The 20374-nt window shown below is 35.1% G+C and overlaps 1 protein-coding gene across 3 annotated transcripts in view; it reads right to left on the reverse strand.

Moving 5' to 3' along the window:
* CTTNBP2 (cortactin binding protein 2) overlaps nucleotides 1-20374 on the reverse strand; it is a 93576-nt gene that overhangs the window by 22711 nt on the left and 50491 nt on the right. For all 3 annotated transcript variants that reach the window (XM_013947741.2, XM_067315146.1, XM_067315161.1), the window contains exons 5-12: nucleotides 18414-18617; nucleotides 12926-13025; nucleotides 9343-9493; nucleotides 7937-8191; nucleotides 4575-4692; nucleotides 1814-2089; nucleotides 748-843; nucleotides 253-332 (exon numbers count right to left, since the gene is read on the reverse strand). In XM_013947741.2, coding sequence (XP_013803195.1) covers nucleotides 253-332; nucleotides 748-843; nucleotides 1814-2089; nucleotides 4575-4692; nucleotides 7937-8191; nucleotides 9343-9493; nucleotides 12926-13025; nucleotides 18414-18617 — 1280 coding nt within the window. The remainder of the gene's footprint in view (nucleotides 1-252; nucleotides 333-747; nucleotides 844-1813; nucleotides 2090-4574; nucleotides 4693-7936; nucleotides 8192-9342; nucleotides 9494-12925; nucleotides 13026-18413; nucleotides 18618-20374) is intronic.

Genomic DNA, 20374 nt, shown 5'->3' on the forward strand with positions numbered 1-20374 from the left:
TTAATATATTTTGCTACGCAGTTCAGTTAATCAGATGGCAACTATTTAAAGAAAGTTAATGCCTTCATGTAACTAAATTTACTGGGGAAGGATGAGAGGGACCTTTATTTTAAAATAATCTCTTTCATCCCTTTTCTTTTTTTTAAATCTTGACATTCTTTCATAGAGCAGATCAATATTTTTAATAAGCTCTATTAAAGAAATGTTTTCACATATGAATAGCATGAGGAGAGAAGCTAGCCTAGTACTTACGAGGCGGAGGTAATTCTGAAGTGTCTGAAGATGGATCATAGATGCATAAGTCACACTATTTAGACAGCCTTCTTGAGGTCCTTTAAAAGAGATAAGCAAATAACTTTTTTAAAACCTTCATGTTTATATGCATTTATGATAGACACACACGCTTTTCATACAGTATCTACAGTAACCTAAAACTACAGGCTATGCAAATCCAAATGGTGAAGAAATTAAAGGCATTCATCTATTAACATAGATGCATGGCTATCTATGACATAAGTAAAATGGATATTATTATATAATCAAAAGACTATTCAGGCTTTTATATGCCAACATATTTTCTAAATTTTGTAGGTCCTTTTAAATATAGTTAAATAATTTCATTAACCAGATATATTTCTGAGGACCAAACAACACTGAAGAACAAAAAGAGTAGCAAATGATTCTCAAATCATATATCTCATGAAGCATTTTAATGTTCAAAACTGAAAATTACAAATTGAAAATTACCCATCAAAAACACTGTGATGTGCTCAGCTCTGTTCCTCTTCAAAAAGTCCCATGGTGGCTGGGAAAAAATCTGGCCTGTTGACCATGAAATGTTTCCTGTTTAAAATAAATAAATAAATAAATAAATAAGATATTCACTGTGTCTATATAAAGTGTTCCACACTCAAAGCCTATTCAGTTGCCTGCAAAGATTGTGTGCATACACCAATTTGACGAATAACTCAATCCCACATACTAAATCATACGACTGATAATACTGACGTTTTCTGCTAATGAAGACAGAAGTTTAACAGGCTAGCTTGTAAGGAATATTTACATGTAAAATATTTATGTTACAGTTTAGCTAAAACAAGAAAATATGCCCAGTCAAATATGAATAGTGTTTTTATTTGCTTGTTTGTTTTAAGATGAAGCACACAAATTTCCAGTATCCTATGCAACTGCTAGCGGTTCCCAATTTTGGGCAACTTTCTTGTTATTTAGATTCTTTTTAAAGATGTTTCCGTTTTACCTTGATAAGTGAAGCTACATAAACCAGGAGTTCTTCTGCTCAACTTACGCTTAGGAAACTCAGTCAAGATTGACTGCACAGATTTAGTTTTCTGTTTAACAGGTCTTGATTCACCTGTAATACAGATCCCTTCTCTGGAGCGCTAAATTGAGTAAAGGACTAATTAACCTAGGACCTTGTGGTCCCGGAGACGAAATTAAAATGCTTAATCCATTATACCGCCCACACAGCTGAAACTAAGTAATACTTTCATGCAGGCAATGTTCTAAGTTTCAAAGGTAGTATCTTTCTTAGCATAAGATTTAAAAGATCCAGAAGCCTAATATATTTTTATTGAATTCTACTCCTTTACAGTAAGTAGTACTTAAAGCAAAAGTGTCTTTGAGTATAATAATGTTTTATTAAATGAACGTAGTCGTGACAATACAGATTAAGCAACTGTCACAAGTAGTTTAAGATATACTTAAAACTATGGAATAAGATTTCACAAATTCATGAAAATCCTGATAAGTTTTGCTTTTCTTTATTAAGATATAGATATACCAATATAGCTACCTAGTTTGACAGATAATATACTGCTTGCACTGAGGCCAATGCTGGATTCTGCAGCACTATTAAATGACAGGTCTTCTAGGCTCCTCCATCCATCAGAAGTGATTGCTTGAAAATGGTTTGTCACTGCCTGACACACTGCCTTTGAAAAATCATCCCATGATGTCTGCTGGCGTATGTTTAAAGCGCATATTGTGTTTTCTGTATCGAATTCCTCTGTACCACAATGGGCTGGTTCAATGCCACCGACTGAAATCCTTACAGGTACATTAAGAGCATCTGTTAAAAAACAGAAAACTGAAAATAAGAAAAACTGCAAACTCAGTAGAAATCCTATTAAAGACCAGTAAGATCTAATATTGCAAAGGAAAGCCATTACTTAACTCCTGCTATGGAAGAGTCAACATAAAAGCAGAGCATAGATCAATACCATACAATCAGAGCAGTGATGAAAAACAAATATCAAAGTACCAACTATTACATTAAAAAAAATGAGTATTATGTTCACTTAATAAATAATAAGAGGCAACACAAAACTTAATCTTTGATTTCCTCTTTACAAACTATTTTCTTATAAATTAAGAGAGATGGTGGGTGATTTCTTAACATTGTTTATTGTGGTTATTCATATTTTTAATCATCAATACAGAAAGGAATTTTTTAGCTCCAGTATACAAGTGAAGAAGGCAGTTAGCCAAAACAAGTATTTTTAAATAAGAAGCTAAATCAGAAAATTCACTTGGAAATGTATATTTAATTTGCTGTAGAATACATTGAGAACATGTTAAAAGAAGAAAATAGGGAAGTTACATACACATACTAGAAAACTGATTTAATGAAATTATTTTACAACTTGCTCTTTGAAAAATGGAATACAATTCCACAGGAGCATACTGAAATCTGTATGGATCATTTAGATGACTGAGTGAAAAATGAAAACGTCTTTCCAACTTTACTGCAAGAACAATATATTTCAGATATTATTCATGAAATACAAGATAAGTACACTACAAAAAAAGATATCAGCTTATTCTGGAAGATTCCAACATTATCTTAGTTTTACTTTTTGAATTCAGAAGTCAAATCTTCAGCTAATACAAGCCAATGAAGTTTTCCTGATGTCAGAAAAGCTCTGATTTAAACCCATCAGCCCACCATGAGGAAAAGATCACTCAAAGGCATGCTTCAGATGTGGAATTGTGAAAAACATATCAAAGGCTTGCCCTTCTAAAGGCTGGACCTCCGGGAAATGAGTTATGACCACGAGAAATATAGGTGGGTATCTATTAGAAAGCAGTCCCCAAGGACATTTTAAAGGGTACACTTAAACTTCAATGCAGGTGACCTCTACAGCACAGCTGGCAATCCAGGCCCCCAGTCACCCAGACCTGTTGGAGCATCTTCCTGTCCTATGTGCCTGTAATTCCTTACAGTGGAGACCTTACTGGGTAATGAGGGAGGCAGAGGATGGTACCCCAGTCTACCCAAAATGCAGTCTTGGCTGGTGGAGGTATATACTCAGATCCAAGAGTGGAGTATCCAAGTTTCCAAAGATTAGATGTTGTGGGGGAGAAAAGCTAATTATGATTGCAGTGATGTGAACTATAGGTTTAACAAACGAAAGAAAAAAGAAATGGAGTCCAAAGATGCTGACCTGGGGAACTGGATCCATTATCAGCCTAAACAGACAGATGTTCTAGGGTACTAGGGCTGATGAAAATAGTACAAGCCTCAATTTAGCAGGCTACAAATTCAGCTATCAGGAATTGGTTTCAGTCTGATAAAGAAGTAGATCACAGAACAGAAGTTTCTAATAGAAATTGAGTTCTATTCCACACTGCACCTATGAGAAAATGGTAGGAACCCAGGTCTTATGGCAACTGAAGAGGAAATCAGAATGAGTTCAGAAAGCTTCCCTACCTTCTTGATAATCAATGAACTTGACTAGCCACAGGCTTACATCCCACAACACAAAACACACAAAAAAGTGAAGAAATATGAACCACACAAATCTACAAAGACAATAGTTCTGCCTATGCATAGGAATAGAAAATGTAGAACTTGCTAGTGGCTGGACAAATTTCTAACCCCAGAAATATACTGTCAAGACCTGGAACCAGGTAGGCCAGCTCTATTCAATTTTGAGACCCTGCTTGGAAATGATGAGGTGTTCCCTATGCCAAACTTACACAGAAGAAGAAAGAAGACAGAAGACTGGTCTTCTGGCAGAAGTTATTGATGCTGGAAAAAAGAAGTAGTTTGATGTTTTCAGTCGTTTTGAAGAATAAAATAAACAATCTCCTCAACAATAAACAAGTGACAAATAAAACTGCTCTAAAACAGATTCAGATATGACTGGAAGATTTTCTTAGTCTGAGGAAATACAACAGCTATCCACCTAGTGATTTTTCTGCAAGAATATGAAGAAAAGAATGAAAGTATAAGAGGATAATAGCTTTGGAAAAAAAATAACTACTAATACTAAATTCTGAAAGGATATGGATGTTTGCAGATGCGTACAATATATACTATCTTTTCAAATGATTTAAAAACATAAATATGTAAGTCATTTAATGCCTTCCAAAAAGATTTTATCATGTATTTTTGCAAAATTTGGAATAATAATAACTTGCTTACTTAAGGAAAAAAACTTATTTTGTAGTGACAAAAAATGTTAACTACCTTTTTAGTATTTCTCATTTGTGTCCCACAAGCTCTTTATTAAAAACATTTTTATATAGTGCTGATAGCAAGTATTACTTACTTAAGTTTTCTAGGAGATGTTTGCAATCATCAGTAGCAACATCATGCAGTGTTCGATTACACTTATCTTTTCTTTCAGCCTCTAGTCCACCATGGCTACAAAGGATTTCTAGACAGTTCTGCAAAGGTAAGAACTGTATTATTCACTTGTCTGTTTGTTGCATTAAACAGGCAGTTCTACCAATAGGTATTTAGACTCTGAATTGAAATTCTTACACATGCTCAACTCACAGAACTCACAGAAGTTCTAGTTACGCATGTTCAAATTATGTTTCTCACAGAGCTGAAAACCAGGAGTAAAAATATTTTATGGCAGATTTGAAATTCTCAAACCAAGATTTTGAAAAAGCAGAACACAGGCAGCCAGGCTTCTGCAGTTTTGAAACATCTAGTGCTGATGAGATGAAATGAGCAATTCTTAACATCTGCCATTAGTTTAGGTATTCAAATGAGGAAACAGAAGTCCAGCTAAACATTGTTTTGAAAATCTTTGCTTCAATGTTCAAGCAATATTAAAAAGGCAATTTTAAAGCCTAATACACACAAATTAATGAATCTATTCAGACTGCAATCTACAGAACCTGTTTCACTTAGCAATTCACCAAGTATTAGCAAAAGTATGAGCTTCCATTATGCTTGACATGTGAGTGGTACACAGCAAAAGAACGTGGATCACTCTAAAATCACCTTACGTGCTGCTTCTTTGGCAGGTAAATCTGAATTTCTGCAATAGTAGTAACAATGGATTTATACTAAATTCAGAGCACAAATATTTAGGGGATGCCAAGAAAATGATGCCCTTTTAAAATTCAAAGACTTAAGATATACTGAAGAAAAGTAATATGCCTTAAAAATGCAAAAATTCATTATAGTTCATTAGAAACAAGCCACTAGCAGATAAATTTGGATTGGTAATACTGTAATAACGAAAAAAAAAAGAAAAAATAAGAAAAAAAAAAAAGTAATAAGAAAAAAAAAATCAATTACACAGTTCCTCCCAGACTAGCAAAACAACCCCTCACGAAACTCCATTTCATGTGTTGATCCATTTGTGATGAAAAGACTGACTAAGTTCTGATTGTTAATGTTCATCCAACCAACAAGAATTCAGGTGGCCTACATGAAAGCATCATCATTCTCGGACATGTCTTTCAAGAATAAATATCCATATAAAAAAATCCACCATTACAAACGATACTAGTTAATACTGTATTAATAACCTTTGAAGTTAATCTTAGCAGAGAAGTCAAACCTTGAAAAGACAGAGAAGCAGGTATTAAAATCCTGATTCAGAACAGTGGCTTCTTGAAGGTTTGGCTGCTGTTATCTATTTTATAGCTGTTCTAACAGAAAGACTTCTGTCAGGGTATCGGAGATCTTGACAAATTTCACAAACATAACAGTAATTTAAGCTATTTCTATGAGATGTAATTTTACCATATAGAGGTTCCAGCACTTGTCAGAACCTTTCAAAAATCAACTAGCTCACTAACTTTGCAAGAAGAAAAAAAAAACTAACCTAGAAAAAAAACCCAGCTTTTTTCTTTGGTCAGGTTAGTAAATTAAAACTCTCTCTCAAATGTGTAGAATGCAAAGATAGCAGAACTGTGACACTGAAAGTGGGAAAGTAATATGGGAAAAGAGAAGTGGGAGAGGTCAAAGGAATGCAGCCCCTGTTTCCTCAGGAGAATTCAATTCTATGTTGGCTCTGCTGCCCGTGAAAGAGCAGCTAAGATGTCCTAGCACAATTTATCTGTAAAGAATGGCATCTATCAGTCTTCGAAGATTATGCTGCAAGTGCCAGCACCATTTATATGCAATGTCTCATGTACTGTCATCGGTGACATGCTACAGAAAGCACAGATAAATGACTAGCGAATGAAGTGTTAACAGTACTTGAGGATGGCTATTACACTTTTTTCAGCTTCTTAATATCTAAAACATCTCTCTTGAGTCAATAAATACATTTAATCAAATACAATTAAATCAAGTCTCCACAACATCAAAACCAGAAATCTGACTGCCAGCTATACATTGCCTTCATCATCTAAGAGCACACCCTCAACCCTCAGGGGAGAACTTACTAAACAAATGACTAGGAATGCGCTCAGAAACTCAAAAATGCAAATTATTAGTGAAAGGTATATATGAATAGTTCCAGTCTCTGTGCCTTCACAGAGAACACCTAAGCAAAACCTCTCTTAGACGATAAATAAAACCTTGCTTCAAAGTTACAGAGGATTATATTATTGCAGCAGGAAGCAGCATGTTCCAAACCATTTAGGAATTTGCAGGCAATAACTAATACCTTAAATTGCCATCTGAAGTGAGATGAATGAAGGTTATCTGAAGTAAATGTCTGCACCTGCCTAATGGATACTGGTAAAAGAACACCGACTTGGTTCCTAACGCAAAATGAAGAGTAAACAGTGGCTGGTCTCTGATTAAACATAATGTAATAAATCAGTTCTTAAATCTGTGGCTATTATAAATTTATCATAGCAAATTTATCTGAAAAAGACAAATATAACAATAGATATTGAATTAGGCATTTAATCAATAGCCACTTTCTAAAATCTTGGGCTGTATTTTCCTAAATTTGACTTTCTTCTGTGTTTAGTATCCTCCATTTATCTTCTCTCTAGGCAACAGTTTCACAGTAAGATCTGACTGACATCTGTCATTAAAAAAAAAAAAAAAAATCTTTTCAACAATCCATGTCAGAAATGTAAAGTTTCTGATGTCAAACCCTTCAAGCAATATTCCATGTCAGGAAATCTTCCTGTGTATAATCAACAAGCCCTGTCAGGTCTTTCCCCATGCTATTCACAGGGGGTGATAAAAAACTTAAAAGGCATACTAAAAAGCCTGCCCAAAATAAGAAATTAAACAATGTATCCAACTCACAGACATCTGACTCTACTATTCCTTCTCCTCCCTCCATCAGTGAAAATTGTTCATAGTTAAATTTTCTCTAATTATAAGTGGAAATTATATCCATCTACTATCTATATTAAATACAAGACAACCAATGAACAGGCATTTAGAGTGGAATTCACCTCAACTTTACTTTGAAAATCTGAATCTCAGGTAATCACTTTTTCTCTCTTTATAATCCCCACCACCAACAACACTTCCAAGGAAATAGGCATTTACAGAGGATGATTCATTCTGTTGGGATACCTAGCTTCTGGGGTAAATGATCTGTTGGAAGTACCTCTCTGTCTGTTAAATTAAGTGGAACAACAAACTAGACAAACTTAGACTCTACACCTGATTTTTAGTTCTTCAAAGTTAGAAAAAAGTAGGATTCATCTTGCCTAAATTCCATCAGGTTACTGGAATTTGTTCTTATAGACTGACCTTAAAGCCTTTTGATGCTGCTATATGGGCAGCAGTCCAACCCTCTTTGTCAGCATGGTTGATGAGATCTGGAGAAATAACAGGCTTGGCTTTACTGCTGAAGTTGTCTTCTCTGTTCTCCAAATCAAAGTAGTCTAAATTAGGCTCTGCATCATTCAAAGAGGTCCCATTGTTTGGCTCTTCGTAGTACATAAGGAGCTTGAGACTGTCAACATTACCAGAATCCACTGCTGCATGAATTGGTGTCCAGCCATCCTAACAAAACAAAAGAAAAAGCACACTCCCACCAAACACACAGAAAAATGTTTACAGAAATTGTATCAGCAATGAATCTGTATGGAATGCTGTGTCTGGAAATTAAAAAGATAGGCAACAGTGACATAATAATTCTTTGGGAAAATGGAGTTGCTTGTATGTGTGTGGGGTGGAAGAAAGGAAGGAAAGGAGGAAAGGAAAGGAAGGAAATGTAGCACACTAATTTTACAGTTTTTTCCAAGGACAGGGCAGTAAATAGACTTCGAAATTTTAGAGGAGTCTAAGTGATACAGGGCTGTACACACTGCTAAAAGATTTTCCTTATCGTGTATCCAACTACCAAGATTCTAACAATCAATAATTTGTTTCATGTGGCACAACTCAATTTATCAGTCAGATCTTTTCATGTTTTTGAAATCATAACTTTCTCTCATTTCAAGTCAAATATATTTACTTGCTAAAAAACAGCATAAATGAATCAAAAAAAAACAGCGTAATAATAAGGGAGCAGAATGTATTGTGAAGTTACTTTTTTTGTGCTGTGATTCTAGACTGCCTACACCAGACATTTATTGTCATGTTTATTTCAAATTTTTAAGAAATAAACTTCAGGAAACCCCTGAAAAGAGCAATACCTAAATTTTAATTTGGAGACAGTCTTCCCTTCTTTTCCCTTCTCCTGCATGCACAATTTCTTTTTGCCACATTCTTCTCTTTGCAATATGAGAGACTTTACAATACTGGCTGGCAAATACTGGAGGAATCTTTTTCCCCCTCAGGGACAACAATGATGCATCCTTACATAAAAGATGGAAGCAAAATCCCTATCTGCACCTTAGAGTAAGTCAAACAGAAGAGTTCTGTTTCTCATGCTTGGTGCAGAAGGAAGACCTGCAGCAAATTGCAGGCTCAATCTGAAATACATAAAATAAGGGGAAAGTAACGTAATTTAGGAGATTTTAGAGAAAATACACAGTTTAAAAGACCAAACTATAAGGTATGATGAAAAGAACAAAACACTAATTTCAAATTACATGGTGTATCACAGCTTTAAAGAAAACGTTAGATAAATACTTTAAAAATTTCCTAGGTTTTCATAGTTATTCAGTACTATACAAGGTACTTTACCTTTACAAACTATTTTAACTTACACTGGTTTTTACTGTTCGATCTGCTCGACCTTCCAACAACAGCTTAATACATTCATTATTTCCATTTTTACAGGCCAAGTACAAAGGTGTCTGTCCTCTTTCAGCAGCATGGTTAATATCAGCCTGATACATAATTAATAATTCTGCACACCTAAAGGAAGTGATAAGGTAATAAAATTATCCTCTATTTGACATTCAAAACTCTTTACTATTTACAACATTTAAATATTTAATATTTTTGATATTGTATGAATTTTACAGATAGAGAGGTACCTGTGATTTTATCTATCCCACACATATAGGTATAATTTTATAATTAGGTTAATTTAAACACATAAATCTTAAATTGCTATAGATGCATTTAAAAACTGTGAATTTAAAACATTTAACTTCACCAAGCTGATAAAAACTTTTCGTGACAGCTGCTTAAGAAAAACCTCCAGCTGAGTAACAAAATAACATTTCTTTCCTGACCACTGATAGCTAAAATAGTTTTAAAAGAAAAAGAAAACAAAAAAAATACAGCAACTCCCATTCCTTTTATCAAACTCCTGGGAGTTTTATTTGTTGGCAGGACTAGCTTTAGGTACCAGCAAGAGGGACAATTGCATAGGGAAGTAAGCTGGTAGGGACAGCATAACAGCTATGGCACTACCTATGTCAGATGCCTGAACAGAAGCTATACCGCTGTCACTGAAGGATGGTTTGGGGTGTGTTGGTTGCAGTTACTGAAGTAAGGAGGATAGAAGAGAATAGGCGGAAGTTTGAAGAGAGTTGGTGACCCATCAAGGGACCAACATTTGGATCCAAGGTCCTGTACTTCCTCATGAACCAGTAGCAGTAGGTCCAGTTTTCTTCCTCATTCTTATTCCAGCTTTGCCCCCTTTTCCCTTCCCAAATCCAGCTTTTCAGAAACTCTCAAGACTTTAGAAAAATCTTAATTCAGATCTATTCCCTCCCCAGTTCAGAACAGGACTTTAAAGCAAGAATCCCATCTTTCTGCCTGTATATTTATCAGTCCATTCAGAATGGAAGGATATCAACAAAAAAAGCCTGACAGCAACTGTGCAGTGCTGTATAATTACTCGTTAGGGGACCACACTAGAGCAAAGAGGATGACAAAGTACTTTAAAAAAAGAAAAAACAAGTAAATAAGAAATTACAGATTGAAAAAACACAAGTACAATAAAAAAAACTCAGTGAATTTTTTATTTAGTTAGAAAGTCAATCAAGATTAAGATAAAACGACCAGTTTTAGAAAAGTATAAAAGAGAGAACATTAATTTGAATGACTAAGCTGGACCTTCTGAAAATGACACTTCCATAAAACAACTGCAGATTGAGTTTCAAGTCTGCTATGTTAAAAATACCTATTTTGTCATTTTGCATTGTACTCAAGCCATTGTATTGTATCATTTTAATAGGTTCTAAAAATCTAACCAATCTAATAAGACTCTGAAGAAGCCTCTCTGATCCCAGGTCTGTAAATAAAAGCTTCAAGCAGACTTCATTGAATGCTCTGCAAGGGCTCCCTGGGGGACTGAATGATTCTGGAACTACTACACTGACTTTCCATCTCAAAGTCAGGTAAGGTCAGCCTGGTTTAGGCCACATGTGAAATGATTTTGAAAGTTTCCCCTTAATAGCATTTTCTGAAGTGGTGAGATTACTGAACAATCCCAAGCAACTATTAATTTTTTCTGACTCTAACTATGGCTGGAACAACAGTACTGTCACAGTTCAGGAATAAGGTTAATTGACATCTGTCACAGGGGACTTGTCAGCAAACCTATCACAGACAAATACTGCACAGTTCATTGCTGTCAGTAGTCCCAGATTCCTGCTGCTGTAGAAACACAAGTAACACAGACTGTGCAACCGGATAATCCAAAATGGACAGATTATACCATTGCCCAAAATTCTGCCCATAACAGAATTTTTCTGAGCCAGAACTTTGAAGGGATCAACAAGTCAAACAGCCTAAAGCATTACTGAAGCATTTGTATTCTGTAATATTTTCTTCTAGACCTGTTTTTATTCCACACTTACCTTTATAATTCATTTCACATTTAGTACGTAAAAAAATTGAAAGTAAGAAAAGTGTTTAGGGATATCATACTACATAGGTAACTCTACGGGAAAAAGAATATAAAGTCTGCAACATCACAGCACAGATGACTATATATAGCAAAGTGTTGTGAGGGTAAGTCAACGAAAAAAATAGCTTCCCATTTAAATGAACAACCCACCCCTCCAAGTTATATTTATTTTAGTGAGAGAATATGAAGACTATTTTTGTACATCTTGTTAAGTCACAGCTAATTTTTACAGATTTTACGTAAAACACTGAAGCGTTTAACTATATATATGTTTTTGTGCTCAAAACACCTACTGGGGATCTGCTACCTCTGGTTTAAAACAGCAAAAGGTATACCCTAGTTGATAAGCTTGAAGTCTTCTAAGAAGTGGCAAGATGGTCCTTATATACTCATGGAAGAACATGAGAGGACAGGGACAAACTTTCCCATTGCTGGGTGAGGGCCTATCACTATACAACGGCACTCTAAGACTGTGACCCCTAGATGTTAATGTCTCAGAGAGAAATCCTTAGGAATAGTGAAATGCAACATCAAAAGAATCAAAAGTTGAGAGAGAAGCAAAAATAAAGATACATAAAACAAACCTAAAGTTTTTAATTAAGATTTCTTGTCAGACTGTTTAATACTTTTGGCATCTGTGAAATAGCTCTGTTCTGTGTAAATGTGCTCTGGAAAAGGTTATCTAGAAGTTCCTTTGAACTTTCAGTTCTATTTTCTATGATTAAATGATATACAGTAAAGCTGCAAAAAGGAAACAGTGCCAGCCTTCAGCTCCCCCAACTTAAAGAAAATGGAGGAAAAAGAGTCATCTGGATGAACTGCTGTTTACTGGTTCTCAGTATAAAGAGATGACAGAATTTTCCAAACATGCTGTCATACACTGATTCTTTCTAAAATTAGCCATGAAAAAAAAAAGAGAAATTATTGTAACTGCATTTCAAAGAACGTTCTTAGAAACCATTCTTTGACCTATACATAGTTTTCTGTTTTTCAAACTTACTGATATGAAAAAAACTTAAACCTTAAAAAAAATCAGTTTCAGTTGAAGTAATTTGATTCTATATCACACATTTGAATACTCAAGAAATGCTCTTGTATCTCTGTATGATAAACCATAGTTCCCTATACTTAAAAAAATTAATGCAAAAATTATTTCTTTCCTCCTCCCCATGTTAATTCTATATTGTCTGAGGACATGAAGAAAATCAAGAAATTCAAAGGTAAGCCTGCCATGGAGACCAGTGTCACATCGTGGTTACAAACAGTACACATGTTCAGCAAACTTAAAAGCTGCAATTGGAAACAAAATAAATGGAAAATATTCAACCAGAATGGCATGTGAATATGAGATTCAATAGTTGCTTTCAATAAATGACAAATGCATTTATAGCAATTCATAGAGTGGAACACTAAAGTATATAATGTAAAGAGAAAGTAAAATAAAAAATAACAGCTGATGGGTAAAATCTTAAGACTTCACTTACTTGACATGTCCCTGAGCAACTGCTGAACACAAGGGTGTAAAGCCATTTTTATCAGCAGCATCAACTTGTGCTTCTGCAGTCAGCAGCAATCTCACACAGTCTATAAATTGAGAATAAACATAGACTGATGCAACAAAAATAAGTGGTTAAAACTGTGTGAAGTTTAAAAACTGCTCAAGAGACATCATTTTGGAGCAACAGCAGCCAATCTTTTTGACTACATACACCACATACCTTTGTGAACTGCAGTAGAAGCTCCAGGCTGGCAGGTGAGAGAAGAATGATTCCCTGAGGGCACCACCACTCTTCATAAAAAGGGCCTGGGTCCATACTGGGATCCATATATATGCCCATTAATGGCAACTCCCTTACTGACAGCTAATTTATGTACTTGCAAAGCTGGGAATTTGAATTATCCAGCAGTCCCCAATGACAGCACAGTCCCACTAGCAGTCACACAACACATCCCGAGCCACAGGGGAAATGTTCACAAGTTATCCGCAGCTCATACAAGAGGCTGGCCGCTCTTGTTTTAGGACCCTGATACGGGATTGCAATGACTAATAAGATAGGCTTACAAACTCCAGAGGAAAAAAACAAACCATTCATGTTCAAAATGTTTCCAAAATGACATGCCAAAAATAAAATCAGCCTGATTCCACCATTCTACAGCTAAATTAACTTAAGATCATTAATTGCATAGTAATTAGATTGCTTTTCATCCACAACAAATGGGAATATCATTTAACCCAAATAAGTTTGAAGAAAATCCTCAATCTGCTCCATATTCTTAGAATTGGTTCTAGACCAAAATAAAAAAGTCTTCTGGAGTTGAAACTACTACGCTAAAAATAAGCTCAGCTAGAACCCCAGTTATAAACTCCTGACCAATTCTCTGAGCAAGTTTAATGCTTTCTTTTCCAACACTGGCTAAGATCCTGGAGCCAAGCTTTGTCAGTGCAGCTTATCTCTAGAGATCAGAAACATGTATTTAGAATTATTCAGAAATCTGACTAATCTAACATATTTGCTCTTGTTACAATTCTTTCAAATATTACTGCAGATGTTGTGGAGTTGATTGAATGAGTAATTTAAAATTAAAAAGTAAGATTTTAAAACACTGGTATTGTAAATTAAGATTCTTAAATAAGTAACCTGATTTGAAATGGCACCTATTTTTTAAGTTGTTTGTTAGGATAAGCTACCCAGACTTCATCTGAAAGATTTTTTAAGTCATAAAGAGCTCTCATTTATCTACTTTATTGAATATTTCTACTTGTAAGACAATGCCAATTAAAATCAAATTATATTTTCAATCTTTTTGTAGCAGAAAAAATTCTATACTACAAATGACATAAACTTTTCTTTTTCCATTGTCAATCCCAGTCTTAAGGTAAACAATTAACTTAAAAATACAGATTCTTACTTGACATCCTAAAATTCTTCTAAAGCTCTTTGAATTATGTTGAATAAATTTTCTTCAAACAGTTTCATGTATTTGGCTAGACCACTGTTTGGTTTCTTCCCAAAAACATTTGTGAGCCATGCAGAAGCAACGAAGAATGCACAGAACAAGACTATCTCTCTAGAAAGGTGCAATTAACTTGCAATTAGTGATTAGCAGATCATTCAGGCAGTAGCTTATCTACGTGAAAATATTGCTTCTGATGAAAATCATTGCTCTGACCTCTTCTGTTCTCAGGGATAGGTGCAAGCATGAAGAAATAACAGTTACTTTCATAAGGCATAGCATGTAAGCTAGTAAGCCCTGTGGGACCTGTCCTGGCACATTCGGTAGAAGAACACTATCTCCAAGAAGCCTGGGTCCTCTGGGTAGACTTTCAACTGGCTTGAGAAAAGCATAGTTTGAGTAAATCCTGTCTCATTAATTCCCATTCACTGATGTCTGCCATAGAAGTAATTGGCAGTGGAGGGCACTGGGCAGAAGGGCAGGCACAAGAAAGGCACTGAGGTTGTCACTGAGTTAAAGGCTTTGGTCAAAGCAAAAGAAAAACCTGGATGTTTATTAGCACAAACACCTGGAGACTTGAATATTCTCCACCAAAGCTGGGTGGTTAGCTCTTCCAGAGTGCTGGCAAACACAGTGCAGATACATCCGGTGGCTCTGCAGAGCTGACTCTGTGTAGCTCCATGTCCCTGTACCTCACCCCTTTCTACTTCCCACACCATTCCAGTTTTTCCTATCAACCATGCTGCCACAGCCTCCAAATACTCAGGATAGAAAAGAATTGATTACACCATAAATACATATAATTAGCACATAACTGAGGCCAAAGGATATTATTCTCTTCACATCTCTCAGTTTCAGGGACTTTTATTATTTCATTCTCTCTTTCTCAGCTACCTCTTGCACGGCAGAGAATGGTCAGGATTACCAACACAGTGCAGATACACAGATATATTAGCTCAATGAACTACTGTACATATTATCAAGTAGGAAACCCTTTTTCAGTGTATAATAGATTGAGGTGGCTCCTGCTTTGTTAATGGATCAAATCAAGATGCCCTGACAAAACAATCTGTTCAGCTGCCCCAATCTAGTGGTTAAATCATAAAATCAGTTTCCCAGTGTCTAGTCAAACACAAAGAAAGTATTTAGTGTATATTTTCATGGTGAAGTTCTCCCTCTCAGACCTACAGAATGGGGGACAGTGTGTGTGCAGGAAACAAAGAAGCTGCTATGAGCTTCACGTGCTAGAAAAAACCCTCAGCTGCAGCTCTCAAAGTGCAACCATTTACAGAGGAAGGATAAAGCCTTGCAACTAAAACTGACTAGGAAAGAGTATCTCGAGTGTTCTCTTCTCTTGTGCAAGTCATTTTTCTCTATAGACTGGGCTTTGAGCACGCAACAGCTGCTGCCACCACATTGGTTACAGCATACTTTACCTTTCCCTATTAATCTACAAATCTTAAATACTGTATTTCAACTGTGTGTGTGTGGAGAGCATTTGCTTTCCATCCTCCTCAGGCTCTCTGTAATGCCATGTTTGTGTGTGAAGGGAGCTACTCACTATGCTGGCTCTTAATGAGTGTAGAGCTGCTCTTTTCTTTGGCCCAGCTGTTTCCCAGGAGTAATCAGAAAATCTGGTTAGTCAATTTATAGGATTTATAGGAGACAAGAGGGGTCCCAGAAATCTCCAAATATATTTAGTCACTAACTCCAGATAGAAAATGACCTCAATAAATGAAATCATGTTGCTATCACCCCCAGGATAAGTTTACATATTAAGTCATCCACAGAAAGAAAGAAGGAAAAAAATTGGTCAAAAGACAGTAACCTACCATTGAAAATACTACTCAATGCTATGAAAAATTTGTACAATTAAATGATTCTTTTCCTTCTCAAAATCACTTCATTATCAACTCTTTCCTAAGTCTCAGTTTTGAAGAGCTGCATCTATCCATACATTTTGGAATTAACTGCAAGTACCAAACAAAGGATTACATATTAAAGTTAAGCACAAAAACCTTTCATTCTTCAAAAATACTATAAATCCAGTTGTTCAGGCTGCTCTCAGTTTTCATACAATGTATTTGACAGAACATCAGAATGTGCAATTCTCCTATTCAGAATTCATATAATCCATTTAGTTGCTGAGAATGTCATGAAATTTTGATCGTAAAACGAAGTATTTTTCATATACTGTCAACTATAAATAGAAGTACAAAGCTAAGATCACACTAATATATTCTTTATCTGAAAAAGCAAAAGATACCAAACAATTACAGGATGCAAATGTGTGTGTTTGTTAGTATGCCTGTGTTTTCATATGTCTCTCAAGTGCCTCTTATTTGGAATTCTGACAATAAAGGAAGCAACCAAATTGCCTTTGCTGTCATTAAGAGCTCCTTAGTAATCGTAATTGAAAATCAGGGCATTTGCTTGGAAACATATAGGAATACAAGATGAGAACAGAAGAACTGGGCCAAGTTCAGTCTCCCACAAACACCACCGATGATAAACGGACTTAAGTCAATCAAGTCTAGAAGAATCTACAGAACATCCATTCTTCAACGGAAAAAAAAAAAAAAACCCCAACCCTTTTCAGACAGTATAACAAACTTGAGCCCAAAATGCTTGAGACAAAAAGTTCCAAAAACTACTAAGTCTCAGAAGAAGAAAATAAACTAGATAAAGGACTTTTCCAATATTTTAAAGATCTGGGCAGCAGCACAGAATCTGTCAGATGAAAAGGCCCAGATGTTACTGGGAACTAAACCATGGCACATAGCACACAAAGACAAAATACACCATTCTGAACATAGGGAAAATTCCTCTTTTCCTGATGTCTGGTAGTAAAATTAACCCTGCAAATGTCAGAGAGAAATATATAATCTCCCTTGTTTTGGATTTAGGAACCTAACTTTATACTTTTATTTTAAAAATCTTTGAGGAAAGAAATGGAACAGTCTCTATATACTATTTTAAACAGTGGATCAGGGATTTCTAATTATGTCACTAAGAGATACATTGCTAAACAAAAACACAAAGTACTCTTAAAAGCAGTGACTTTCAAGGCACTACGTTCCATTTTTTCTTGTGAAATAAAAATTTGAGTTTGCTAAAATTAATGGAATTATTGCCATTGGTATTGATGGCAGACATCAGTGGCAGACTTCAACATCCAAAACAGCAGAATGGTATTGTTTTAGATAAACACCTCTAGCAGGTTTCTACATTAGCAGTAATAAAAAATGTTAGTTAAATGTTTTGTAATTTTAAAGAAAGCTGTTGTTCAAGAGCCTTGTGTTAACAGTCCGAAAATCATTGCTCAGAGTTGGTATCAATGAAATTAACATTTTACTAATATATTTGCCTCATTTTCTAAATGTATCCATAAAATATGAAGTCTAACTGTTGAAACCTTCAGAGATGCTACCTCCTCAAGTCTGAGGATTGAGACAGTGGGGGAGGAGAAAGAAAAAAAGTTAACTACCTCAGAAGAGCTTGGAGAACAAACTACAGTTGTGTCATGTGGTTCGAAAATAAAGACAGTTCATTTCATTTCCCAAGTAACACACTACTCTGAAATCATTTTCATCATTTCCACTGCTGCTGCAAAAGCTCAAGACACTTCTGCTGACCTGTTCTTTCCCACTTACCCTCTATAGTGCACCACAGAAGTTCTTTCTTTCAAGCTTTTCCCTTTGTTAGAAAAGATCTTAAGTTTGTCATAGAAAATGAGGTGATGATATTTGATGGCTTTCTATAGGAAGGCAGTGGAGAATTAGAACAGGAGTTCCTGTAGGATTTTACTACAAGAGAGAAGGCTTTCGTGTTTCAAAACTCTGTCTTCAAAAGTATTGCTTATATGCATGCTTTTGTTGTAAAAATTATATATCTCACTTTTAAATTCATATTTTTAAAAGAAAATGCATTAGACCTAATTTAATATTATTTAAAACATGAAATAAGCTTCCAATACTTCACATGAATACCGTAACAACAAAACTGGGAATCATTTACCTGTATGTCCATTCATAGCAGCAGAATACAAGGCAGAATAGCCATCTTCACAAGAGTAATTAATGTCCAGTCCTTCTTCATTAAGCAGCATTGATAATAAAGTGACATTTCCCTGGGCAGCAGCTTGGTGAAGAAGGGTGGGCCTGCCACCCAGGGGGACAGGACCACCACTTGTTAACAAAGGGGTTAGGGAGGAAGACCAGCCTGTGAGTTAAAGCAACAGAAGTTAGAAAGAAGACACACAAATAAATTAAGCTCTGCATTTTCTCTGGTCTTTTAAAAATTAAACAGGACCTTCAAAATGACAGGGTTGGTTAGTTTAGCACAGGTTTTGTGATGCTGCTTTGTCTATAGATCAGAAGGCGATCTGAAGAATAAAAACTGCATATAAGGGTGACAAGGGGTTAATGCAAACAAATGGAATTTCATTACAACAGGTCAATATAAAACTCCTTATGACCTGTAGCAGCAGCTGGATGTCTCAGAAAATTTATACTACTAAAAAACTCTACTCAAAATTTTATACAAGTGCAAGTTTCAATTTAATTACTGATATGCTGAGAAAGTTTTTTAAAGTATCTAAGGAAAGGTTTCTAAAAGTATATTTATTTTCATATAAAATTTTATCCTTCTTCACAGTTTTAACCCAAACTTCAGTATTTATATCTCACCCACAGTTATATACACAAATAGGACAGAGAGCCTTTAATAACTTTTTAAGTGCCTTTCAGTAACAGTTTGTGAAAAAATGTAGAAGTACTTTTCAGAAATAAATGTATTTATTGTTGAACTGTGCCTTAAAGCAATGTTCATTTTACTCAGCAATACTTTAATTATATTGTATAAAATGGTCCAGTGTGAATGAAGAGCTGGTTACATAAAAATTACTAGTGAAAGCTTTCAGGTCACCCAGTTAAAAGGCAATATTCAATTCAAAGCTTTGAAAGCTTAGGAATTATATAGGTTAAGTGTTCCATTATATCATTACTTATCAGCTTTAGTAGGGAGTTTGTTAAGAATATGAAGTTTGCTGCATACAGCATAGAAGATTTTGTGCATTCTTCTTTGATCAAGGACTGCAAGAGAAAATAGGAGAAAGACCTTATTTTCACTATTACCTTTGGAAAATCCACATTATTCTTCTGAGTAAGAAACTATTTGTATTCTGTGGGCACACATATACCCTTATATGAGGCTGAAATCTGACAGTACAAAGCAAGTTTACCCAGCTTTTACTGTGGTTCCCCAACACCCAAAACTGAAGAGGAGCTGCAGAGTGATTACTTCCAGTTCCATCAAGCTGATCAAATGCTATCCAAACTTCAATACTTAGAAAAGCACACGGCAGTGGCTCTACCATGCTGGGATGATCTGCTCAGCATTTTGGAAACACAGAATTAAAGATGAGGGGTTCCCTGTAGAATTCTACAGAAATAATGTATTTGCAAACCTCACAAGATCTGGACAAATTTTAATCAAGGTGAAGATTTACACAAGAATACATAGCATATAGTTAGATCCCAGCTCAATATAACAAAAATAAATGCTTGAAGTAATTTTGTATTTGCTTTTCACGTAAGCTACTTTAAATTTATAATTTCAAATAAAGCTTACTAGTTTACTACATAAAGGAAACATTATACTTGCAGTATTTTCAGGATGTTACTTTATTACTCAACTTATAATCTCCTTTGTAGACTATAAAAAGTCATCACTATAGCTATGAAATTAGCTTCTAAATTTAATTTTAAACTGAGGATAAACTCTAAAGCTCATTCCATCTACCTTTATATAACTTCAATTCTGAAGTTACCTTCTGAATATTTTTCATATTTCATTCTTTTATGAAATAATACATTTACTAATATTTGTTTTTCAATACTTTTATCAGAGAATTTTGAAGACTTTCAAGCTCAGAAGTTTGTAAGAAACTAATCAATACACAAATTAAACTGCATCCT

Source organism: Apteryx mantelli, chromosome 1 (genome assembly GCF_036417845.1).
Source record: "Apteryx mantelli isolate bAptMan1 chromosome 1, bAptMan1.hap1, whole genome shotgun sequence".
In the NCBI taxonomy this organism is placed as follows: Eukaryota; Metazoa; Chordata; class Aves; order Apterygiformes; family Apterygidae; genus Apteryx; species Apteryx mantelli.